The sequence below is a fragment of the Folsomia candida genome, unplaced genomic scaffold (assembly GCF_002217175.1).
Source record: "Folsomia candida strain VU population unplaced genomic scaffold, ASM221717v1 Fcan01_Sc003, whole genome shotgun sequence".
Classification (NCBI taxonomy): domain Eukaryota; kingdom Metazoa; phylum Arthropoda; class Collembola; order Entomobryomorpha; family Isotomidae; genus Folsomia; species Folsomia candida.
In genome coordinates this window covers 14,491,731-14,518,770 of record NW_019091195.1, presented here as the reverse complement: position 1 = coordinate 14,518,770, position 27,040 = coordinate 14,491,731, and the positions used below count along the sequence as shown (strand labels likewise).

The 27,040-nt window shown below is 38.8% G+C and overlaps 1 protein-coding gene and 1 long non-coding RNA gene across 2 annotated transcripts; one reads left to right on the top strand and one right to left on the bottom strand.

The window, feature by feature from the left end:
• Positions 1–1,329: 1,329 nt before the first annotated feature.
• LOC110847038 lies at positions 1,330–7,211 on the top strand. The gene is made up of 5 exons (XM_035850416.1): positions 1,330–2,295; positions 4,503–4,887; positions 5,067–5,200; positions 5,948–6,103; positions 6,613–7,211. Exons 1-5 carry the CDS (start codon positions 2,040–2,042, stop codon positions 6,882–6,884), a joined length of 1,203 nt encoding a protein of 400 aa, XP_035706309.1. The 5' UTR covers positions 1,330–2,039; the 3' UTR covers positions 6,885–7,211.
• A 3,181-nt stretch (positions 7,212–10,392) lies between these two features.
• On the bottom strand, positions 10,393–26,338 carry LOC110847697. Its single transcript, XR_002547676.2, has 4 exons — positions 24,880–26,338; positions 13,866–13,965; positions 13,489–13,722; positions 10,393–11,450 (listed from the first exon to the last, which is right to left on the bottom strand). It is a non-coding gene; the product is annotated as an uncharacterized LOC110847697 (long non-coding RNA).
• Between the last annotated feature and the right edge of the window lie 702 nt (positions 26,339–27,040).

Genomic DNA, 27,040 nt, shown 5'->3' with positions numbered 1-27,040 from the left:
AACTAATAAATCGATGGGATTGTAATGAGAGCCTGGCTCGTCTGGGCTGAAGAGACGATGAAAAGACTATTGAGCGATATTTCATCTTCATCCTCAATTACTTCTTCGTCTCTTGCTCCGCCGCCCAACGACGTGGCGTTCCAGCCGACGCATGACATGGCGTTGTCGGGTAGGTTAGGTTATAAATGCCCTCTGGCTATTGGTTCTAATGTAACACTCGAGTTGGATGATGAAAGGATTCTGAAACACGACAAAGGTGCTACAGAGTTACAGACATGTTACAGATGTACACAGATCCACGGTGAATAATTTTGCATGAAATCCTCAAAGGAAATTTTTGTTTTGCATGAACGTGTTTGTTTTGTGATTTACATACATATACGAGTACTGTATGTACATTCTCATCGTCTTTTTCAGCTAATTTACGTATGGAGAGAAGAAAATTTCGACATGATTAGAATTTTTGAAAAACATTCCTCACCCAAGTTTACAAAGCGAGCAAACAAAATCAATTGAGAAACGTATCACATTTATTTCAATAACTTTAAACGGCTCCTACATACTTTATTAAATAAATATTACGCAAGCATCGTTCCCCTAATTTAAACAAATCCTGTTATGAAAACCTACCAGTTTTACTTTCACATTGGTAAACCCCATGTGAAAAGTAAATAACTGGTGAATGGAGCAGTCTAAGAAAAAGGATGTGAAGTCATTTACTTTACCAGACACAACCAATTGACTTGCTTGGTTATGCTATATAATAAATACATATGTATGTATGTTGATGACTATTCTGCAGATCTGCTGTTGCGTTGGTGTTGTAATGATCATTTCATCAAGAAAATGGAAACCCCTGCATACAATACGCAATTTACAATTTCAACGTTTCAGCAAGACGAGAGAATGCAAATAAGTTGGTTGTAAAGAGTACCTTGTCCTACAATGATTGTTACTTCGTTGAGCTGATACGGATTCGTGTGCTATTCGAAATAGCAGCCCTTCACTCTCGCTTTGTTCCACGATTCTGCCCCACTGCTACGATTGTCATGTTCTGCGATGGCTTCGATCACCAATGCAATGCCCACTTATTGCGGTTGCCTACTTAACTTGCATCGTACTTACGAGCAACAAAGAGGAAATGTCAAAGCGTGCATGGGGATTGCATCCTTCCAAATGACATGCATCCGCAAATTCTGAAGAGTATTATGATGCAGCCTATTGTTATCCATCAGTTGGTCAGTGCACAAGTGCTGCAATGACGTAAAAACTTAGAGGTGATTGATTATTATAATTATTATTTAGAAGCGGGGCTACTTTGTCCCTTCATATCTTCGTATTTCAAAAGGAACGCACTAACAGATTTTCTCACTCGGTTGTATAAAAACACGATACAGTTTTGTGAACAATATTGACAAAAGTTACCTAATTCTCAAAGTTCTCCTCCTCTGACTCTTAAAGCTCTTCTACATATGTAATAAACAAATTATTAAATTCGACAGACATTTATTCGGCTTTGTAAGTTTTGTTGTTATTGCAAACATTAGTCTTAGCTTAAAAAGCAAGGAATATGTAATTGAAGATCAACTCTATCAACTCATTGTGAGGTACGTAAAAGAGAGAAAAAGTTCAAATCAAATTGATCGCATGAAAATTGACTATCACGCCAGAACAAATTAATAACTAACGCAATTTCATTTCAAATGAAAGTCTATTCCAGCGGATAAAAGAGTTCTGCTGAATACAAATTACTAAAGAAAAGTTGTTCTAAAGAGTTTTGCAAAAAGTTACTTTCTATCATATTTTTACAATGCAGAATTTTGACACTCCAAAGTTTTTACAAGTTAAATCATCACACTTTCATTACAATCCATAATACGACCTTTATAAATCCAGTCAAACAAAAATCACCTTTTTCTGCACCTTCTGGATAAAAAGACCTTGAAAACTGCCAGGATCAACTAATCAAGAAGTGGATATTGGAAACCTGTGAAAGAAAGAAGATAATAATTGGAAGTGGGTGTGAGTGAGCATATGCAATGCATGGAATAATATTGAAAATGTTAAGAGCCGAGATGCGGAGGTGGAGCCCAGAAACGCTTCTTCTGATGACCATCGTCATAGTTCAATCAATTTATTTCTCCAGCTGCGAAGAAATTAGCCAAGCTCCAGAAGGACGTAAGCTTCTTTCAACAGCACCACCATCGACGACTGGGGTGCTAACAATAGATTCGATGAAAGTGGGAGGAAGACAAGATGATGATGCTCTATTGAAGTTATCAAACTCAGATTCAGGTAATAACTAATAACGGAAAACAATTGGCACGTTGGAGGACCCAGCTAATCATAGCCACCCTGGTCGAATCACGTACGTACGTACGTAAGCGTGGAAAGAATAGGGAGACGCACGAAAGACATGCATTAAATTGCTGAGAGGGAATAACAAAGCGTTTCAAGTGTAAATTATTCACAGTGGTGCTGCTGCTTGTACGGAAATTAATTTTCTACTGGCTTAACATAAGAGTGAGACAATAAAGTCCTTACAGAACAAAGTTCAAACAAGTTTGGTATACGTAGATTGGTTGAAAGGTCATAGTGCTACAATTATGTCGAGCATAATGTCCATGGTTTAAATCCAGAGTTGATTGATACCGTTATTCCTATTCTATGTTGATTAATGCCTCCCTGAAGCATAAAGCGTAGGAATAATTTCGTTGTCTTTTGTATATGTACCTCCAGCAGATTTCTTTAATGACAAGAAAATTGCCTTTAGGTAATTGTCGCTCATAAATATACGAGATGAAAACTCGAAGTGTGAGAAATTGAAATCCAGTGTCATTTGATTAAACTTCATTCATACAACAGTTGTGATTATTTCATATCTTTTTTGTTTGTTTTTAAGCTTGAAATAATTGCAGCACAAGATTCACTAGATCACCAGCAAGTTCCATCATAAACAGGATTGAATGCTAGATACAGTCACAAGTATTACATTACAGAGGGCAATTCATTCCAAAGACTTGTCATCATCCAGAAATTAGTTTAACTCTGATGATGTTGGATCTACGTATATATGTAGAGTTGACAAGTTTGGCGATATTGGCTGAAGCCAAGTTAGCGTTGTTTTATTTTATACAATGCAATTTAATTATTCGTTAATCAGCAACAAAATATACTCGTTGCATATCTAGCAAATATTGCAACAATCTAAATACGTACATGATCCATTCAGAGAAAAATACACTTTTCCATCAGGTTACGAGCAGCGTAACGCATCACCCACACGTTATTTTGACAGGGATCCTGGAAAGTGTTGCCATTAAAAAGTAATGAAATCGACATTCCCTGCTGAGACCCCAACGAATTCATCTGAATTAGCTCTCTCGTCAGATAAATGGTGTAAATCTCAATTTGTCATTTTATGCCAAGAGAGCTAAGCTCTTTCACTCTGCCCACTGTTTGATGAGGAAGGAAGTGAGCATGCTGTTTGGTATCAAGCCACAAATATATAACCTCCCCAACCCAACCAGTAGTCCATTCCGCACACAAAGGCGAAATGAGTTCACCATATTATTATTGCCTTCCCGTCCCGATCTGCTGCCAGTGAAAGGGCCGAAAATAAATGTTATTCTTAAGCAAGAGGAGTGGCTCTGCTGTTGATGTAATACGTTTTAAGGGCACGGATACAGTTAGTTGGCTGCTGCTTTCACTTACTTTCTCTCTGGCTCACGATAAGTCTGTGAATAAACATGTTCAAGGTTCCCAAAGTCCATCTCGCCACTCTCTTCACAAGAGAGAGAGAGAGAGAGCTTCATTTCGCCAATAAAATCGGTTTATGTACGCATCTGTATCAGAACTCTCTCTCTGTTTATACAGTCGGTTAACATTTCTCCTCCATCAGAACCCTTCAACTTTCATTGGCTTTTATCTCACCCTCCCCAACAGGGTTAAAAGCAGGACTTGTTTGGGGTTAATTCCACTTTCTATTTGTTTTGTATTTCCTTTAAGAATTCCTACACCACCAATAAACACAATATTTGTTGCATTCCGTACATAGTCACCGTGTTTCTTCAAAATTATGAAACGTGAGACTGTGAGCTTTATGGGATGCTTGATGAGACGTTAGAGTAGAGACACACTCAAGTGTTAAAGATTACTTTGTTTGGAGGAGAGAAGTGGTGATTCGACCCATGAATAAGTTATAATTAGTCCGTGTTGAGCTCTTATTCAGCGTGTGGCAGAATGAGACAAGATTAAAATTTTACCAACGAATTGTAAATTCATCTTTTACTGACTTGTACTTCTCACTAAGATTATCCACTCTGATGTTAAACTAAATGACGTGAGATACACAGATGACACACGAACTTGTACCTATTTGTGCCCGACTAAAACATTTAGTTTTAATTAAAGCACATCTCAATGTTCCACTTTACGAACAATGCTGATAACAGAGAGATAGAGAATTATTTTGCATTTAAAAGTGGATCTCGATTTTACAGATCTAACAGCCACGAATGTTCCAGTTCTAAATCATCATCTCAATTTTCCATCAGCATCTTTACCTGCTGCTGCTTATCCGGAGGAGGAGGAGGAGGGCGTGGTGGCACCTGAGATGAGAAATGCGACGTCCTTGGACTCGGTGGCAGCCATCAGATTGTGTGGTCAGCGGGGGGTGGAGGAACTGAACGCGTGCTTGCGAGAGGCGTTGAAAGAGATGAGACCCCGAATGGCTGGGGGGATCCCAGAACTGGGTGTTCCAGGAGTAGACCCCTTGAGACTGGACCACTTAGCCTTCCACCACCAAACTGGGCCCGTCACCATCTCCGCCCAATTCACGAATGTGGAAGTGACTGGGCTCTCGCAGTTCAACAAGTCTGACTTCTGGTACAGGATGAATGTTTTATGGAGAAAATGTACTTTTTCAATAAATAATTATCTTGACTCCCCAAAGTAGAAGGCTGAGAAGAGGAACAAGCTTTCACTCTTACAATAACAATCTCAAAATTTAAAGAGAGAGAGAATGCTTGAACTTTGGAGATTTTGTATCATTTTCCTTCTTGCAGGGTGGACATTTCAAGACGTCGTTTAGATTTTGATGTAACTTTCCCCTCCTTGTTACTGGCTGGTTCTTATGAACTCTCAGGCAACATGTTTTTCGTCCCCATTTCTGGAGTTGGAAACTTTTGGCTAAGTCTGGGTAACAAATTAAATTTCAATTTTTTTCAAGTATTAACAAGACCAATTTTGCTTGAATTGAAATGCATTCAATTTCAATCCCATTTAAGTAGTCTTGCATGTATGTAAGCATACGAATGTGAAGGATAATTAGGCGAATATTCCTTGTTGATTTTCTAGACAAATATGGTAGCTTTTTTAACTGAATTCAATTTTGCAGATACAATTAGTTTATAATCTTACATTTTTTTACTAGCCCTAAATAAAATGAGAACATGTCAGATCGTGAGAAGGCTCCCTTTAAAATGATAAGAAATAAGATTAGACTCAGGGTCCAGCACGTTGTCAATTTAATCGTGTTACATTATGCATTTTATTTATTTTCTCTACAAGTATATTCAAATTTGCTGTCTCATCCTCCTTGACATCAGAATACTTCTCAGTTTATGATGCAAAACATGCATTCTCTTCTCGTCTGAAAATTTTCACCATTTTAATAGATTAATTTTTGAAGTTTTGTATGTAAGTAAATAGGTTATTCAGGAACATGTACTTATATCTGAATGACAGACACATTGACATGCATATACGATCTACCTCTGTATATACATAAATGCTACACCTGTGAACATACTAAGGAACATCCTAAGGCACATCCTAAGTACATATGCGTAACTACTATAATTTACACATTTGCAATGTATGTACGTATGTACAACAGTATTTATTTGCGTGGGCTTGTTAAACATTTAATTTATAAAATTCTTAGGAGGAGTTGGCTCAAAAGGTGCTGGAACATTGATTGCGACATCAAAAAGCGGAGAAAGTGGGAGACGAGTGGGGCTGAAAAGTACCGAATTGGATCTCAACATAGACTCCATAAAAGTTCAGTTGACGAATTTATTCAACGGGGACAACCTCTTAGGTAAAGTCCCACAAATCTAATTTGACAAAATAGCTGCTAAGCTGACCCACCAGACTCCTCAGTAGCGAATAAATCTATACAAAACAAACCACTTGATGGAGACTTGACTCTCCCAAACCATGGACACAGCGTGAGAGTCGTCTTGAGTAGAATTCGAGGACGAAATAATGAAAATACTTTCTTTATTCGTTCTGAAATGGCGGCATGATGGCCGTCAAGAGGAATCCAATTGTTTTTATTTGACACATGGAATGCCATCAACCAAACCGAAACACGGCATCAACTGATTTGAAGAATCGAGTCGAATCGAAATTAATTTAAAAAATTGACGGTTCCAAACATTAAGCAATACGGAATTGAAATTTTGTAATGAGATGATCTGAGCAGACGAATTGAACTAATGACAGAGTATTTCGATATTTACATTATGCAATTATTCATTATTGATTTACACGTCTGTTGTAGTGGAGGACGAGATTTACTAATATTATTGATCATCCATGTAACAGGTTCTGTAGTGAACACCTTTTTGAACGAAAACTCTCAAGATATATTTGAAGAATTACGACCACAAATCGCTGTCCAAGTGAAAGATATGCTCACCATGTTGGCAAATCAGACGCTTGTGGCACTTCCTGTAGACTTTCTCGATGACGTCCCATTGGACCCCAGCAGCGATGATGGTTCGGTGTTGACAGAAAATTCAGATTCGAAGAACAATGACAGGAATAGCTATCGATCACTGCCAATATCGAGTGCAAATCTCACTTCTTACTCCTAACAACACTGTGTCGCTGTTTTTTTACCTTGTACACCTTTATCTGGGTACTACCTTTACATATCTAAAAAACCTACAAAAGTAGTTTATCATGTTCAAAAACTAAATGAGCTTTTCGTCATTTAATTGGGCAACCGTATTATGAATGTTTATACACGTACATAATAAAATTCTACCTCGTATTTAATTAGCTCTGTAGCTGTAGTTTACATTGCCCCACTTAAACAATGACAAAAGAACTACAAAACTATTCTCTCGATCTGTGACACCAATCGTAATCTTTAGCCTCGAAATAAATATTTGTTCACGGGTCGAAAAAGTAAACTTTTATTCTTCTTTTTGTTGCGCCTCCCAATTTGGGATTGGAAATGATTGAGACGCATCTCTGATTGAAAATGTAATCGAGTTGATTGAAATGGTTGGTTAGCTAGTTTTGGTATTAATTCCGCATTGAGAGTTTCATCCCTTCTCTCGCTTTCTCTCTCTCTCTCTCTGGCTCTGCTTTCTCTCTTCGTGTGTCAAGCAGCAGGCGGCCAGAAAGCAGCAGAAGGCTTAAGCCACGTTGTGTTTGGTTAGGATGATGGTGGGCCATGTGAAAAGAATGGAAACGGAATGAAGGCATGGAGAAGCGGGGAAGAGAGGCGAGTTCGTTGTGAAGGAGAGAAAGCAAGGAAATGGAAAGATTCGATTGAAACGCAGCAAGCAACACACTTGACGACGGGCTGACAGCTACAATGTGGACGTAAGTAACGTCCCATCAAAGGGCTCACAGGAGAAAAGAATGGAATTCAATTGTGCACACCAAAAGCGCTTGACAGCCCCTCAATTTCAATGCACACGAATGGGTGTATAAATAGGTTTTTCTCTGGTGAGCCACCAACATAACAGCATTTTCTGACCAACTCATCTTACTTTCCCTTTATCCATATTTGAGCCTGGTATTATTCCCTAGTTTGGGAATCAGATAAGAATCTTTGTGGCAAAGGTACAAAGGTGCTGGATAATAGATACTTATCACAATTTCACATGTATCTACATATGTAAATGTAATCCACAAAGGTTATTATTTGTGGATGATAATAATACCCACTTTTCCTTATGTACTTATGTACCTTCCATCCGTAGAGTGGGAACGTATCATTCTTCTCATCTCTTCTCAGAGAGACGCAATAAGGAAAAAATAGCTCAAAGAGGAGGTACATATACCGCGAATTGAATATTTGTTGTGCTGTCGTCAATCAAAGTTGGACATCAATCAGGTCACGTCCTCTCAAACGACAGTTAACGGTTCGGTCTCGGTGTACATTGGAAGTTGTAGGAGTTAGTTATGAACAATTTTATGCCAGCACTCCATTTTCTCGGAAATGTAAATATCCGGGAGCTTAGTAATAAGATGGGAGGGAATAATGAATTTTCTGCCATTCGGAGGGAAAGAGGTTTACCAGATAAAAGAACTTTCGTCCTTTTTCTTATACATTGTCATATGTAAGCATGTCGCATGCCATGAACAACATCGGCTGTGGGTTGAATGGAAAAGGGCGACTAATAAGCCTCTGGTTTATACATGTCGATTTGCCTTTCGTCTTCGCAAGAATAATGCCCAGATGAACATGACACGGCAAAATTATTTACTTGGACATTGCGGTGTCTACGTGCTATCAGCCCGACATGCCAGATTGCACGCATGAAATCACACTTTCTTTCATGCAGTTTGACAATAATCTCAGTTGAAATACATATAAATGCATGACTAATAATTGGAAACGTAACAAAAATAGATCTTGGAAATATCACGTTTGACATTCTCACAATGAATTTTGTGACATGAAATTCATAATCCAGAAACATTGAGCAACAAATTGAATGCGAAGGATGAAACTTGATATTAGAAATAATGATCGTGGTTTCCCTTAATGGTCGTTCCTTGACTCAACTATAAGGATCATTTCTCATTTCATGATAAACATACCTACATACGTACGTACAGACAACCATATATTTATATGAAATTGCATTGTAAAACTACACAGGAGGGGCCAGCGCAATAGTAGTTGCTTTGTGAGAAGAATTTCCAAGCACGAAATATTCTTGCCCAACCCCACATTCTGTTCTACATACGAATCTGCACAGCACATCTTGGAATCAGAAAATTCAGAACTAATCAGAAGACATGTAATCGATTTACTCCAAGGATCCTACAGTTCAATTTGCTGGATATTGTACTATTTCATATTTGTAATAAACTCCGCCAGGACTGAGGTTGACGTCATCATTTTAAACTATAAAAATGGGACAAACGTAAATTGATTGGAAGATCATAAGTGAAAAAAGATGGATTGTCAAACATCAGATCGTGCGCATCTTGGACTCCGTATTATTTCATATTGATCTCTGCTTTCTTCCAAATAGAAATAGATTTATGAACATCAAAACGCACTCATTTACAAAGCACTGCAGCGATTCCAGTGATACTAATGCATCACACAAATAATTTTATTTCTGGAGCGACCGTGCGAGAGAAAGTCGAAGTTCAGGATCCTCACTAGAAATATCCATGCAGTTGATTGCTCTATCTTGTAATTCTCATAAGATGCTGGAGGGAAAGGTCAAAGGTGCGGGACGGCATGGATCTCCCATTTTATTTTTCGATGCAATATATGTAAGTATATAGTGTCACATTGGGAAGAAAGTGGGATCTTGATCTTATAGTGGTGCAGCTTAAAGAAGACACACGTTAAATCTGAAAAGGTGCTATGCACATGCATGCACACTTGGAAGTTAGAGAATGTAGCTGGATCTAGATCATAATTCATCTCGTAATAACGTGGAGAACAAGTAATCATTGTATGCGAATCGGAATCAAATACTTATCATCACAACGTGCATGGCCTTTGACCTGCATAAGTATATATTATAAAAATGCTTTGAAATTTAGTGAAACCAGGAAAATGATGTTTGTTGATCCCGGAACAGCTCTAGCGTCTGTACACCCACACATATAATTCGTTTCAGGAATCACTGATAACCAAGTCGAAATTTATTTAGTGAAGTTTTGGAGTTTCTAATCTCTGCTAACATTATGCAAGTTAGTTTCATGATCTTTCTACCCGGATACTCGGACTTGTGGTACTTGGTACTGGCAATCCACTTTGCAAGCATTATGGTGAAAGCTAATAACAGTTAGAATAATGTAGTGGTTGGAATGTGACGGAGTTCGTTGGACATCGACAACTGAGGTTGCCCTGCTTGTGTTCACCTTCAGTTGCTTATCTTCCTCAAGTATATGCCAAATTTTGTACCTGCTGAAATCATCTTCATAAATATTAAGTAGTGTAATCCTTTTGAATTTGTGATATAAGAGAAAGTCTAACAATTCCTGTTCTGCAGGTTCTTAAGAATTTATAAGATCCAAAGTGTTGCAACAAGATCCGAAAGTAGTCTCGTCTTATGTCTTCTCTTATCTCATACGATAATCTGAAAATGAAGGAAAATAATAGCTGCTGGACTCAAGTTATGCGTAAATACTTATTTCCTTTATTACAATCACATTGTTATAATAAATGCAAAACGCGATTTGGGTTCTTAATTTACACAAATGATAAAACATTATCGTCTCCTAAATGTATACATTTACGTAGGTACATCTACCACCTGGAGTCTATTACTAAATAGGTGACGATAGTTAATAACAAAATATATAGAACACTGTTCCACCCACTAATAATCATAGAAATAACCACTTATTGTTACACATGTATTTCTGTATGTGTGGTAGCCCGGAGGGAGACGAGGTACTTTGAAATAAGAGAGAGAGAAATGCGACACATTATAAATATCATTTTCTCGAGGGTGTGAGACTGTCCTCTCATTGGCGATTCAAGTCTGAGATCAAGTCGACGAACGACCACTGTCTACATTGTTGTCCCGACCTTGGTGGATGCTGTTTTAGTCTCCAGCATATTTGGTCGGCGAGAACGAGGTGAGTATAAATTTCGCCATCAAGTCGTGGTTTTGTCTGCATCCGACGGAATTTCGGCGAAGTTTCATGTTATCATGTTCATACTCGATGGAGTAAATTAGCTTCATTTGTTTGTTGCGTCTTGGAATCCGGTTCCAAATATTTTGCGCCCGGTTCCCAATGGCATTCACGCACGGAGGAGAAGAATAAGCAGGCGCACCACCACCACTCATAAAACACTACGCGCTAATACGCTGCAAACCTGGATAAATATTTGTAACCCAGCACAAAACATCTCTATCACAAGGATATCTCATACAAAACCGACTAGATGCCCAACTACACGTCTTACAGTGTATCATGTATGTACATATACGAATGTTGTTGTGTGTGGGTACTAGTTTGGGTTGCCTATAATTAGTATTTCTATGACTTAGTAATATCAAGAAATGGGCAAGTTACTTCTCAATAACTTGACTTAATACAGACAGGTATTTGGATAGATTTGAGTTTTGCGAGGTGGGAGTGAAAGTCTGATTAAGATCAGGAGCCCCCAGAAGACGCCCCAGATGTACTCGCTTCTTCTTTCTTGTCCTCCGGATTGGATGGCCCTGAAATTATCCAATTTTCAGGGAAAATTAGAATGATTTACGATTTATTATGTCTCGAAGAAATTAATTTAAAAAAGCTATACACTTCACATACGTGTTCTCTGCCTGCTTGCGATAATTAAACCTGTCTCGAATTATTATGCAAGTGCATATTTTGTATAAGCTAAAATAAAAATATGGCCCAATAAAATTCTCGTTATTATCAGAATGATTTTTTTAGTTTCGAAGCTTGAAAAGTTTACTGAGTATTTGCGAGCGGAATTAGGGGTTCCAGTCCCGAGATTTTTCGGGATTTAATTCCCGGGAATTCCCGGGAAACGGGATCCCGAAATCCCGGGATTTGAATGACTGAAATCCCGGAATTTCGGGATTTTTCAATTTGTCATTCAGAAGTGAAATTACTTGTAATTTACTATTTTAATAGCAGTTTTATATAATTTTCGGTTATATGATTGGTAAGAAAAAGCTTTGAAGAGCATAACCAGTCAAAATTGATCCTAAAGTCGAAAATTTACATTCTAAACAATATTGGTAGCCGTATTTTTCGAATATTCATCCAAATTTTGTATTTAATTCACAAATAAAATTTTTAATACAACATGGAACTTAAAATTTTCTAATTTAGATGTCAGATATTAAATTGAAGCAAAAAGAACGCCGTATTTTCGGCATAATTATGGAATCCGAAATCACGTATGCCCAAAAACACTAAAACGTTACAAGTGATTCCAAATTTTAGTCGATGAATTTAAGGCTGAATGAAAAGCTTTTTGACTGAACGAGGTAGTTCGTATATTTGAGCTTGAAATTTTTGAATTGCCAAATTCCATGTCCAATTGTAGTTTTTGAATAATTGTTCGCGATTTAGGCCAAATAATACTGCTAAACTTAAGTTTGTGCATTTCTGGTTAACATGGTGGCGAACCCTTGATTAATTATTTATGTTTTCTGGAATGAAATTATCAAACTTTTTCTCATCACCTCTCCAAGATAGATGACGAAAATTGAGCTACCACAATACATCGAAATTTTGCATTTATCATAGCAGGCAAAACAATATGCTCGCTAATTTGTGTTACTATCATGTGTATGCCAGAAAATAGCATACTTTATAATAATACTTATGAATGCACATATTTGGAAAACACACATCAGTAGATATGTAAATATTATGTAATATGTAATGTAAGTATTATAAATATGCTCAGGCTCGGTACTTTTAGAGCCATGTGCACCATAATTTGACTAAGTTATACGGTAATATTTGAATTTCGGGAAAAAATCCCGGGATTTGTCACGGCGAAAACCGGGATTCCCGATTCCCGGGATTTAAAAAAATCGTCCGGGATTGGAATCCCTAAGCGGAATATGTGCAAGTATTGCAATAGACCAAAACGATTATGTATCTACAAGTCTAAAAGTAGTACTTGATCAGATCGCTGTTTAGTATGATACACTTGTGCCTCATTAGTTTTAACGACTTGAACTCTTCTGAAATCTCATACGAAAGCCAGGCCGTATATGTGAACTGCACGTGTGTGCAAAAGACAAGCAAAAGTACAAGGCAATGATGTGAATGACTATTGATGCACGAAAAGTAATATAAAAAGAACAACGCAGGTCGCCAAGCTCGCTATGTGTGTGCTCTCCAAAAGAGAAAGTTGCTCAAGGACTTTCCCCACTTCGAGATCTGATCTCACTTCGCTCCATGACGGCATTGACATTATAATCGCTTTCTTCCTGAATAACATTTTAATTTCGTAAGTCTGTTGGATTAAGTTGTACTGCCTTTGATCTCAATTTGTTATTGTCCTAAAAATTATGGCTTTCTTTAGGAAATATTTAGGCTTCATCAGCCTGATGAAGCCTATTTGTGCCTATTTATAAAATAAACAGTTCTAGTTATAGCAGTTCATAACCACAGCCCACTCATCCTCAGTAACTACACTAGTCAAACGCAGAATAGATAACGATAATACAATGCACTTGCTAATACTTAAGATTAGATCCAATGAATCCAAGCCATGTAAATACTTACCGACAGAAAGTGACTCTAGCGCTTCCGCCATACCGGCGGTCGAGGTTGTCACATTATCTGGCTGATTTACATCCGGCAACGCATTTCTTCTCCCGGTTCGACCCGTATCAATAAATTTCTTAATTTCGTCTTCCGTCATTCTTGCCACTAATTCGGGGTCAATTGATTCCAGACGAGGGTCCCCTCCTCCCACAGCTCCACCAGCGGAAGCTTCTCCAGGTTCACCCATTATTCCTGAAATAATATGTATTTAGTACATACGAAACCAATCAAAATCAATTGTGGCACTGTATGACTTCACATTGAAACAAGTTTGAACTACGTTTCTTGTACATGCATCTGTTTCATGTAAAGTTATTTGACAATGCATTATATACCTGTAGAGACTTTTAACAGCTATTAGTGAGTGAGGACCAGCAGCAGAAGTGAGGTTTTGGTTGCAGTGTGTTGTCGCTTTCACTCTGGGCAGCTATTCTCCTGTCAAACAGAAGGAAACTCATAAAAATTGTATTCTCAACTTTCTTGGAAGCATGGAACAAGTCGGAGGTGCGGATTATGATGTGAAATGAAGGTTGACACAGACATGCCGGCCTTTCTCTCTTCCTATCTCACGCCTCCTTTATAAAACCATCCCTCAATGCCAAGCCCTAATGGCGGACCCATACGTTATACATGCACAAATATATATATAAAAGTATATACCACTATGACGTACATAGTCGACTGTTCTCCGCATTTTTGGACATCACGTCGCATACCCAGCATGATCATTATTAAATATACTCGCATGATCATGATGGAATATGATACTTTTTACTTGATGTATGTAGTCCAGTCCCAGCTCTGGCTAAGGAGGACAACCCTTCACCGACAGAATGACCGATCTTGATGCCCTTTGGATATGTTGTAGTCCTAGGTGAGTCTAGCAAAAGTGAAGAAGGATTTCATTCCATGGCCCCATTTGCGCCCGCCACACCCACTCAAAGGTGCAAAAATACCCTGTTTTGGTTCATTAAAAAAACCACCAAAAATTCAATTTTGGTCGGATTTTCACAATTTAAGCATTTTTGTGACCTTAGATAGTTGCTTTATCATATCCAATAGCAAACTCAACTTTTTCGAAATTTTGATTTTTTCGAAATCCACGAAATTTTCGAAAATACTCAAAAAATTCAAAAAATTGAAATTCATGTCGGATACGATAAAACAACTATCTGGGATCAGAAAGGTGCAAAAATTATCAAATTATCATTAAAAATGGATTTTTGGTGAATTTTTTAATGTGACCAGTTTGGCATGGGATTCCTCTTTGAGTGGGTGTGGCGGGCGCAAATGGGGCCATTGAATGAAATCCTTCTTCACTTTTGCTAGACTCACCTAGGACTACAACATATCCAAAGGGCATCAAGATCGGTCATTCTGTCGGTGAAGGGTTGTCCTCCTAAGACTCAGGATTTTCATTCGGGAAGCACATCGGACGTCATAACAGAGCATAGTATTTTTTATTCTACTGCTACCCTGAAACTGCGGATGTCCATATTATCAGTTTGTAATAGGGTTAAACATGCCAGAGTAGTTAGACCAGCATGGTTTTACTCTTAAGCTCTAAGTTTGTTTACTCTTAAAATCTGCGACCTAATACATACATACGTGGCGAGTGTACACAAGCTCAACCATTTATTCTCCTGTAGTTTGGTTGTTTTTTAAAGTTGGCTTTAGTCGGTAAAAAAAGTTTCCTCTGGAGAGATCCGTCATGGCCGTAGTAGCCGTGCATACAAAAGAGAAAGTCGAGAGGTGCTGACAACTTTGAATGGAGCGAAAGTTTTTGCATAAAGACCAAAGTTGGTAAGTCAGCACAGAAAAAGCCACTCTCCCAGCATATTGAGGAATATTACTACTTTTATGAAGGAGTTCATTTAATAACGGTATAACCAGGTAATTATTCTGCAGGTACACATTTATGCATATACCATAGGAATCTGTTTGTAGATGAATAGATACACGAAAAGTATGTCAGTCTACAGACCCCTGCCAGGTTTAACTAAATAAACCTGCATAGAGAAGGTTGTCTAGGGGCATACTCTTTTATTTTGTATCTCAGTCATGAGCACAGCCTGTTTTTCCAGAGCCTCTCTGATCCCGAGAAGACTAGAGATCAATCTGGAAAAATATTTTGGCTAAACCAAAACAACAGATACTTCTGAGCACCGTTGATTATGGGGAGTTTCCGTTAATTTAATTAAAAAGAGAGCAGTGCGAGCAAAAGGGAGAGGAGCAAACGAAACAATAAATATTTGAGTTTCTCAATTGTTTTACAACTACCGTGGCACAGATAAAGGAAAGTCGTTATATTAATTCTGCAGCTATGTATGTAGTCGGTTGCTGCTGCTGGATGGAATTGCGACTCATTTACTTTGAAACATTCAAAACATTGGAAGAATTGAATAGCTTTGGGAAATGCGTTGTCCCAAAGGCCATATCGTTTCCACCTCAAATGCCTCCCTCCCATAAAAGACTGTCATTGTCCCAATCGCCCACATCTTTTTTCACACACCACTCGTCGTTTTATGCGTCATTTACTTGCAAGTTCACCTTAGGTTGGAATCACTTTAAAGTTTTCTTGGTATCTCCAAATTTACTGTCCACTTAGTCATTGGGCAATGTTGTGTATTTGATTTTTAGTAAATTTATCTACCTATTTAAGGCATTTATGTACGTACAAAACGATAATTTATGGAATGGATCATCGCATATTGATACACAAATGGCTCGTTGAACAGCACAACGTCAGACGATAGACGTCAAAGCATTTCTACAACTTCAGGCGTGGGTAGGAGACCAGGTTGACAGATTGTTGAAAGCGGAAGCCGTATTCAACTTTTGTGCGAACTTTAATAGCACAAATTATAATAACAACAACAAGAGAATACACTAATGCGCACACCTTTACTTCGTCCCCGACGTTATCGACGTCAGCAACGCAAACAAGATTTTCACCAAACTACACATGCAGTAAGTATATGTGTACTCTGCTTCAACGTCATTACATATTTAATCAAATTTAAAATATGTTGTGTAATATGGTTTGCCAAGTGGATAGCACTCCAGAACGTTGTATAAATACGAGTTGTGAATTTTGAGTTTTTGAGGAATTTAGAAAGAATTTTCTGTGCTAAACTCAAGTTAAAATTGAATTGATAAATCAATGGATTCATTAAAGAAACTCTGATGCTCTTTAATGTCCTTATAAAATACATAATTGATACATCACTGTGTGCGGTTGGTGTGTTCGCTTGTGCGTTCAAAGATTATTGACCACTACAAACTTCAAACGATTTTTCTCGCGAGTCATTGACAGTGACAATGTCATGCAAAAAAGCAGTATGCAATAATTAATGCACTGTTGGCTTCATCTATCGCATTCAAATGTTCCACATACACAGAGTCGTCATGTTAGACAAATCATTAATTAAAAACAATGTGTGCCTGCCATCAACAAAATGTGACTTTAATAGTTGTGAGTGTGCATAATCCACTCCCGTCAAATATTTGTCTGGCGAATGACAAATGGGAGAAATCAGGGCAACCCAATATGTTTTGCAACCAAATATGCACCAGGTAGCCTATAGTCCTACTCTCATTTCTCACTTTGGTTGCTTGCTGTTTGGTTTTCAGTTGCTCTCTCCTTGAAGCAAGATACACATAATTCAACTACCACCATAAGAGCATCATTCTGTTTGTTGGTGGGTAAATAAATGGGGAAAGTGAACTCGGTCGGAGAGTCATGTTGTGACAAATGTCGCTTCACTTTCACCTTCACTGGGCGAAAGTCAGAGTCAACCGCCATTGGGGGGCTGCCAGCCAGCCAAAACCTAACCAACCGATGCACAACGAAATGACAGGGAATCTTAGAAAGATAGAGATAGAGTTGGCCAATAAAGCGTCGTTTGCATGCAGCAGTCTAGGATTAGTGGGCCGAATGATGGATCGCCATTCAAATGCAATCAATACTAAATAATTTTCAGACAACAGCAGAGCAATTCTTATTAGTCATGAAATGGCTCCCTGTGGGTAAATTAAGTGCAATTCCACCGTGTTGGTTGATTTTTTCACATCGGCAGCGGAAGAAAATCCTACCTTGGGAGGACACGTATGTATCGTATGTGTATTTATACTATGTAGTTGCCATCTCTGGATGCTGGCCAATGTGTTGTCCACATCCGCCGTCGTCGTCGTCGTTTAATTCAACCCTCAAGAGTTTGCACGAGGCACAGAGAAGGACATGCAGGCGCTCGTGCTTTCTCTGTTTGTTCGTTTAATCTCATCGTCACCATCTTCATCTCCACCTCCCATTCCAAGGAAATTCACTCCTTGGCCTGACTTTCTCCCTCTCTGTCTGCCGAGTTCTGACTTTAATGTAAAGAAGAACGGAACTTTGGTATCATATCGGTGTGAAACAGGCCAGCAGAGCTCCTGCACCTGGATCCATGTATCCGCACCAGACGATGCAAACCAACCAAACCACTCATCCTCTCTTCTTTGCAACAGAAGCAGAGTCGGAAATAGCGTGCGACTTCCCCAGCTTTCTCCTTCTGGTTGGAGGTGGGAATGAAATGAAATCGATCCACTTTAGTGGCTGTTTTAAAAATACATGCCCACTTTTTCTAAGCCTCTTCCCAAGTTGTTGGTTTTAATGTGTCGGAAATAATAGCCGGACCTACGTGTTACGTTCACATTATGGGACTCAAAACGGAACTAAAATGTAGTAAGTAAATAATTATGTAATCCACAATCAACCACTTGGACTGTTGATCCACACATGACAATAGCGCTATGTACATAAACACACACATGGATGCGACGCGACTAAATGTTTCAAGCAAACAAACATGTGAGTTCGTTCAAAATGAAATGTGATAATATTCTATGAGGCCAATGTGCATTGTAGTCGGTGAAGACTTGTCCTTTGCAAACTACTCGTTGAGGGTGATGTGGGTGAGTTTGTGTGTATTTATCAACAGTCAACATTTGGCTTCACTTTCAATCGAAACTTGCCTTTTTGTGGTTTGCGAAATTGTAGCCATTTCTCCCAGAATTGGATCTCGATAGTGCTGGCGTCTTTCATTTCGGACTAAAGCTCTCGGATTTCAGTCTTGTCGTCTGGACAAAAAAAACAAACCTCAGAGGCATTCCTATACTTCAGGACACAACTGCATTACTCCCAAGTCCCTAATGCGATTTTGGTTACATCACAAACTAGTCATCACATCATCTGCGGCTATGCTGTATTTTCTTGTTACATGAGTCCTTATTTTTCCTGTTTTAATAATAGAATTTGAAATTCAGCTAAACAAAGCTAATATTGAAAGGGAAAGCCTGTACGCTAACGAAATTTACCCACCATCCCTCGAGTAAATAAGTATTTACTTCCCACAAATATATTTCTAAATATATTCCTGCAAAAGTAAACCTTGCGATAACTCTGAGGCATCAAAGGATGAGGGACAAGATGTGTTTTTGTGCGTCAAAATCAGAAATAAATGGAGGGAGGAGGGAGTGAGAAAAGTGGAGAAAGCACATCAAGCGTCAATTCGACTGTCTCATCTGTTTCACTTTTTCCTTCACCTGGCATCATCAGACCCTTGGCTGAGAGAGACGGTTTCATCTAAAAAAAGGTGCAGAAATGGCGATAAGACTCTGGCTCCACACGTTCAATGAGAAAACAAGATCAAAACCGCTCCACCATCAAGCTTAACTTTAATAAGTTGGGTTAATACTTCCTTTTAGATGAAGATCCATTTTATGGTGGCTACAGAATTTTCGATAAACGTGTAGAGATGAACAAAGGCATCGATTACCAGTTTGGTGCAGGCCCTGAAGGCAGTATCAAATTTTAGTTTCCAACCATCTATATTTCCCGGAAATTTAAAACCGATTATTGCGGAAGAAAGCCATAGCCATGAAAGACAAGTATACGGAGAAGAAAATCACAACCGTTTTCAACTAAATATTCGAGAGAGAAGATTCCATTTATTTAAAGTTTATTTGATTTGCACATTGTCTTGATACATACATCGCTGTAATGTAACACTTGGATGTGACTGTGCACATAATAACATGCATAAAGGTAAAGAGTGGAGAAATTATTAGTTGAAAACCCTTTTCGTTGTTACATAAAGAGTGAAACTTTTCTTTTTCGCATGAGCTTTTAGTAACGACAAAGTGATGGATAGTAATTATGTATGTGACGTTTTTCCTGTCAGACCCAACTTGGCAGACTGTTGGTAGCACTGGAGAAGAAGTGGCCGATGTATTTATGGTTCTATTCATATTCCAGATTAGGAGAAAGTGTTATGATTATCTGACTCTGCTTGTATACCTGCACTCCGTTCCTCGCAAGCAGCAACAAACAAAGGGTGGTGGTGTCCGTGAACATGAGTCTGAGTCTGATAAGGTGCAGTTGGCTGAGGGCGGATTAGAACACGGACGTGGAAGAACCACGACGCCACCATCATCATCATCCTCCTCCGAGAGTAGTCCTCGTCGCAACAGTTTCATGCAGGACGAAGGCAGGGAATAATGTGTGTGCTTTCACGGGGAGAAAGCAGAGTTGGTTATAAGTGCCGCTTGCAAAACGTTGCTTGTCGGTTGGATCTATATCTCAGTTATTGATTCGTGTGTGGTGCTTATAGCAGTGCAGTAGAAGTCAGGGAGAAGGAAACCCATGGGCAACTATTACATCCAAACCAGTCAACAAACCCACAATGCATGCACGGGAAAACTCACCAATGTTTTCCCCATGTGTGAGTGAAATGTGCTTTGTGAAACATGATCAAAATTACATTGTAAGTATGTACATATGTACAGGGCTAACCATACACACACATTATTCAAATGATGACTCAGCAGCCTTCCCGTTGGGTTTTGAAAGTTTACCTTTCTCCACCAGCGACTTTATATTTCCATTTCAAATATGCGACACAAATTCGTTCTTATTATTCAATGCAGATTTTTAAGGAAAAACCAACAGTGTAGGTTGATTCAGCCCGAGTCAGGAATATTATTTTAAGTTAAAAAACTAGAGTGGGTCACTATACATGAATACGTCCACAGACAGACAGGGCTTGTCCACAGGAAAATTTTTCCAATTTAGCGTCACATTACTTGGTGTACAAACTCAATATTGGCCACCATGCATTCTAAACGATTTTGAAATCGGTATGGGTCACCCATCTGCATACAAATTTATCTATTTTTGCCTGGTAAATATGTATGCCATGACTAACATCTAACTAAATATCAGACTAACGATAAGTCTCAGCCTGCTATGATACTTGCCAATATGGATCAATCCCTATGAAGGATTTCTTTAATCGGGGTTAAGATTGTTATAACTTGGCTTCATATTTATTATAAAATCCCAATAGAAACCTCCATCCTGTTTTTTATAACAAATAGATGAGAATACCCTGCAGACTGTCATCATCCCCATTGGTCGACCACCTTTTCCCAAAGAAATTGTCTACATAAGCATGTGGCAAAAATTGCAAGCCGACCGTGCACTGATGAGACCGCAAGCATATCTCGGACAGACGGGCATGGTTTCATACTGACTCATTGTTTCTGCTTCATTGCTGTCTATAAATATTTTATCCGCAGCTATTGCGCTGTTACACATCTTGCTTTAAAAACAATGTGTATGGGGCTGGAACATGGAATTATTATGTAATTTTGAGATTGCACTTGTTCCTGTTTATGCAATAATGCTTTCCCCTCCACAGGTTTCCTTATTACCATTCCCACTACGAATGTTGATGAGAATTCTTGGGATACTTGGAGCGGATAATAATACTTAATAACCGGGGAAATGAAAGTGAAATGCAGCAACTAGATACGTACGTACGTATAACTGCGACTGTTTCCTACGTATGTAATGCTGTTTAATGGTATGCAAATGTGGTGTGGTAATTTCATACAAATTGGCTCTTTGTATGATAAAACTTTTTATTCCCACCCATCCTGCTTTTCACAAGCACAGGATGGGAATAAGAGCTCGATGTTCTTGTGGTCGTTCGGGAACTAAATACAAAAGAAAAGACAATGCGTTCTGTGTTCTGTAGGTAAAGGCGGCGTATTTACAGTAAAATAAGGCATAATAAATAATGAATTCCCAAGCTGTACGAAATTACTATTTTCGTTTGTATCATTGTATTTTCATACGAGGCACGACTTGTCAATCCTGCACTGGATAATGCCATTATTGTCACGATATGCCCACAAGTACCAGTCTGCTACAGCTACATATACGTATATCGATTATTTGCAAGACCTTCCTGTTACCCTGTCTGCTGTATAAGGACATTAAAGAGCGTAGAGTTAATATGCCTCACCTCTGTTCATCAGCTTTCTAGTCTTTCAATAATTCAGGTACTTATTATCCTACGAAACATTATATTAACTCCAGAACATAACTCCCCAATCTGCCACCTGGTCGTACGACGTCCTAAAGTCATCCTTAGGATCTCCCAATGTCCGCCGAAAAGTCGTCTTTAGGATGTTCCCAATGCTATTAAGATAGGGGAACATCCTAAAGACGACTTTTCGGCGGACATTGGGAGATCCTAAGGACGACTTTAGGACGTCGTACGACCAGGTGGCAGATTGGGTCCTTATCAACAATAGCAAGATTTCGGCCAACTTTAATTATATCGATACACACACTTTCTTTCAAGTGCGAGAACTCAAAATACTCAAAATGCAAACATAATAACAGTCCACTACTTACTATACTGTTGATTGGATCTGACAATTACGCAGACCTCATGAAAATTCAATTATTTTCCGACATAATCAAATTTCAAAAGTCGACAACGGTCACTTGACGTGGTGGTTGTGGAAATGACAGGTGGTGAAAAATTTGAGGGTTCTCTCACCCGTGTGATACCAATTCTCTCGAATGTCTTTATCTTTCCAGGACTGGATTAGCTGGATACCTAACATAGCAATTTCCTCGGAGGGATAATGTTGATGTGCTTGTTAATTTTTTGGATGGCTGACCACAGTCTATGTAGAAGCACATTATTCATACTATTGCCAAAATCAGAGTTCCCACCGTGCAAAGCAATAATCAATTTACTTGTATTATGCTTGTCACATCCATTTTCAACTTATTTTGGGGACGAGGGTGAAGTGAAAACTGGGAAATAGAAAGAGTCGAGATTACGGGGAACAGTATGGATTGGAAATTCAATTTATCTGTCTGTGCCTGCTGTGCTTCGTCGTTCCCTTCTGGTCGTGGTGGATGGTAGAAAACGCGATAATTCACACACAATTAAGATAGTTTGGCCTTCGTTATTTAATGCGGTTCCATCCGGAACTTTTATCTGTTATTGAATTACACTCATCACCAATTCCACTCTTTGGAATAAATGACGACTCAACGACGCAGTGAAATTAGTTGCTTTATTTTACGACAGGTACGTGGGTCCACAGACAAGTAATTAACATGTAAATAAAGGAGGGCAAACATCTACATTAATCACTTCCTCTCCTCTCGCCGTCTCTCTCTCTCTCTTGATGATGAGTGAGGAGGATGAAATGGTCAACCCACTCGACGCGGCCAGACAATGCCATATCGTTCATACGGATAATGAGGAGCGGACAAATAATCCGACCGAATTATGAATGCCCCGTGCACACAAGTGAGTCGGTGAGAACTAAAAGCAATTTGTAGTGTGTGGCATTACTACTGCATACATCCATTTTCCGTGTGTACATTCATACATATGTACATGTCTGAAATCTGGGGTCACTGGAGCACAACAATCAAAAGTAAAACAAAGAAAAAGCCCATAATAAGCTGAGGAGTGCTTTTGTGACCCTGCTCTTTGTTGTTTGCTAGCTTTGCTCTCCGTCTGCGTTTGCTTTCCACGGGAAGAGAGTGGCATGGAAATGGAAGGCAAATGTACTTGTGTAACTGGCAAATCACAATAATATTATATGAACAGTGCACTATCTGCTTACTAAGCCTGCTTTATACGTCAACGTAGATTTCATGCTTGCTTAGCATTGCATTCACACATGACCAAACAAATGTCAAAATGTGCTTGCCCATCCATGCCACGCCGTAATAGTCAGTTTGTTAGTTTGCATAAGGCCAATTATTGTTTGGTACCCCCTTTAATCTTATAAGCATCATTGCCGTATCACAAAGTCTATTAGCACTATTATGCTAATTAATACAACATTTATGTAATGTGACTCGCCCATAAATTATTAAGGCATGGTTTCGTAGCAGCAAAACTGAATGGAACGATTTGATGTACTCCTGCATGGAGTTCACGCCTCGAATAATAATCCGTTTCATTAATGGGATAAGAAGGTGAGGTGTTAGCTCACAGTATCGAGCATTGCGCCAATTTGTATAGAGCTGGATAATTTTACATGTGGGATTACATAACCTTTGAGGAGTGTTTAAACTTCAACTTTTTTGTCTAATAAATAGAAAATTTTGTAGTTTGTATGCAAACTACCAATAATTTAAACTAATACTGAACTAATACTAAATTATTAGTTTAAATTATAAAGTAGAGGAAATCCATTTATTCAGTTTCCATGAAAGGAGTCGATGCACTTATCTTCTACTTGGTGTCAGTCGGAACGTCAACTGGCACAAAGTTGGAGCGCAGTGAGGAGAGCGATTTCAGTGTACATTTGTACATTTGTACAAAGTGTATTTATACATAAATATACATATGAAGATAAAGATGACTAGGAGATGTTCAACACACTGCTATGTGCATAGGATTGCTGCTTAATTCATTATGTCCGCTCACTGAGGATGAGCATATTCTCGTGCATATTAGCCATGTACATATGTAGCATTATTTGCATGGATCTTCCTGTCAGCCAAGCCTTGTTGTAACAAAGATGAGAATTTGAGAACAGCTGAATTTCAGAATTCATAATAGAATTCCAAATTTGCGTGCGCACTTATCCTGCCCATTTCCGCTGTTATTCCATTGTCATCTTGTCATACATATGTACGATTTAACCTTACAATGTTCATGTCCTCTTTCTTTTGCAAATTTGTTCCAATTTGCTTTGAATAGCGAGCTAAATTTCTGCTATTGTGCTACTGGATAATGAATGACAAGACGTTTTTTTACAAGAAGAGACAATTCATTGCAATTTTGTGCAAATGTAATTTTCCGCCCCACGAGCAAATGAATTTCCAATTATGACCATTTGCATTTCATATAACGTGGTGCATCTACATGTATGAATGTGCATCCATATGAATATGCAAAGCAAACGGAGAGTCCGCACACACGGGGTTTAAAAATAGAGCAAAAATAATCTACTATGTAAGTTTAGTGTGTGGATACTCACTCATAAATCTGCACTGAGAGACAATTCGCAGCTGAACTCATGCATAAAGGTGAAGGATATTCCTTTAGGCTGCCGGTGTGGTTGGTTGGTGTATGAAATTGATGACGACGCCGATGACGAAGGGGGAGGCTGCTCTTGGTGCTTAGACAGAACAAAATCTTCTCGCTGTATTTATGTACGTATCGCACTCACAAACTCACTACGAATCTCTGTGCGGTGCATTTTTATTATAGCAATAGCACGTTCCACACACCGATTCATTGCTGGTGGTGTATAAAATATGTCCTCGCAAAAAAATTGGCGTGGGGTTGGAATATAGTTTGTTAATGCTTTACTCCGTCTGCCCTTCCACCACAGATGGTTCGGGTTCATATACACAATTTGGCAATTATTATTAGTACGATGCGTTCAATTTATTTTGGTGTATGACGCTCTGTTCCCTATGATTTGACAGGTCAGTCTTGGTTCTGCTGAATATGTAGTCGTTCTAGGTGCTCGTACACTGTGTTCCAAGGATTATCTCAAGAGTTTCACTATAGTGGGTAGAATGTAGATGACAAATTCAAAATTAAAATGAGATTGTCAATCAATCAGCAAGCATGCATGAGTTTGGCTTGGGATATGTTGTTCGGATGCAACGAAAATTCACTAATGTTTTGTCTTGTTGGATGATTTTTTTTTGCGATTATTATTTGATGTTCAGTGAGTAGAAAAGCAATCAATGTGACAAGGGAGGAGTCGTCAGAGATGAAAACGTATGACACTTTTGCTCGCTCCTCTCCAGTTTGATGGTTCTTCTCCGTATTCTTATTTCGTCGGATGGAAGAAGACGAGTAAAAGTAGTCAATTTTCCACAGTCGTAGGTTAACTTGACTCAAGTATTTATTTTGCCCTGCTGCCCATCCATTCCGCACAAAGAAGGAGAGGAAGAAGGAGAAAGTATGGTGGATATTTAATGGAAATCGTGGGAGTTGACTTGATGCTGGTTTGGAATTTCTAAGATGAAAACAAGTTGACTTTCTCCTCTCTTTTCCGCTAATGTAGGGTTTTAGCTGTATTCTACTCTACTACAACTGTCCAAATCTCGGTCGGTTGGTCGGGTGGGTCGAAAAACATACTTTGCAAAGTTACCTCCACACTTTACTGCGATAGGAGTCGCTTTGTTTGGCTAGTCTCCTTATTCCGCCTTCTTCACTCCAATATGCTGACGGATATATGTCTAATTTTACTATGGCTGCACTGCTTTCTTTTTGACGGCGTATGATGATCTCAGCGTGGTCCGAGTTGACGGCTCCGTTATAAACTTTCTCTCTGCGGATTGTTACAGATAGGTACGCGATACGTCTGAATTCGTGGTCTGCGAGGAGAGCTGCAGAGTCTTCCTTCCAGGCCAGAATGCAAAACTGAACTGAGTTTGGTTGGGGAGAGTTGGGCATGTGTTATGCTGCCGTTTCATGTAACTGCTTTCCTTAACTTTTCGCAACTTTGCTACTCCTTCCTTCGCTCTCTCAGTTCTATATCCAACCAGCCAGCCAGCCAACGCGATGGCTAATTCCAAACTGCAGAGATTGTAAAACCAACGAGTGAGAGTTGAGACGAGCGAGGCAGACGAGTCGATAGACCTGAAATGAAAATGATCTTCAGCGAAATCTTCGTTTGTGATGCTACATTTCTTCCCCTTGAACCATGCCAGGCATCAAACTACACCTAATTTCATTAGGGATACATGCATATTGCTACTAAGTATGTATAGAACAACCAATGAGGATGGTAGTTGAAATTTATTATGACAAGTTTTTAACCGTTTCGCAGACGTTATGATGAAATTCTTGTTAAAAACTTGTTACAAACACTTCAAACCAAATCTTTCCAGTCGAAGCTGAGCATTTTCTTTGTAACTTTGTCATCTCCTTCTCCTCCAACTCCTACTCCTACATTTTACAGAAGTTGGTAATGCGTATAGCACGAGCATAAATTATATTACATGGGATATCGATACATGTTTTAATTATGTAAGCTTGCATCGAACTAACCAAGAAACCATGCTAAAAGCAATCTATTTGGTATATTTAGATTGGTTGTTCTGCCCAAGAAATTTTGCACGTCCGTTGTTTCCGAAATCAATTGGAGGGATGGGTATGGTCAAATCGACAGCATTCCT

Bases quoted from the DNA above. Each gene is read 5' to 3' on its own strand.
- LOC110847038 (XM_035850416.1), top strand. From the start codon at position 2,040: ATGCATGGAATAATATTGAAAATGTTAAGAGCCGAGATGCGGAGGTGG. The intron at 2,296-4,502 runs GTAATAACTAAT...TCGATTTTACAG, and splicing joins GTTATCAAACTCAGATTCAG to ATCTAACAGCCACGAATGTT. The intron at 5,201-5,947 runs GTAACAAATTAA...TAAAATTCTTAG, and splicing joins AAACTTTTGGCTAAGTCTGG to GAGGAGTTGGCTCAAAAGGT.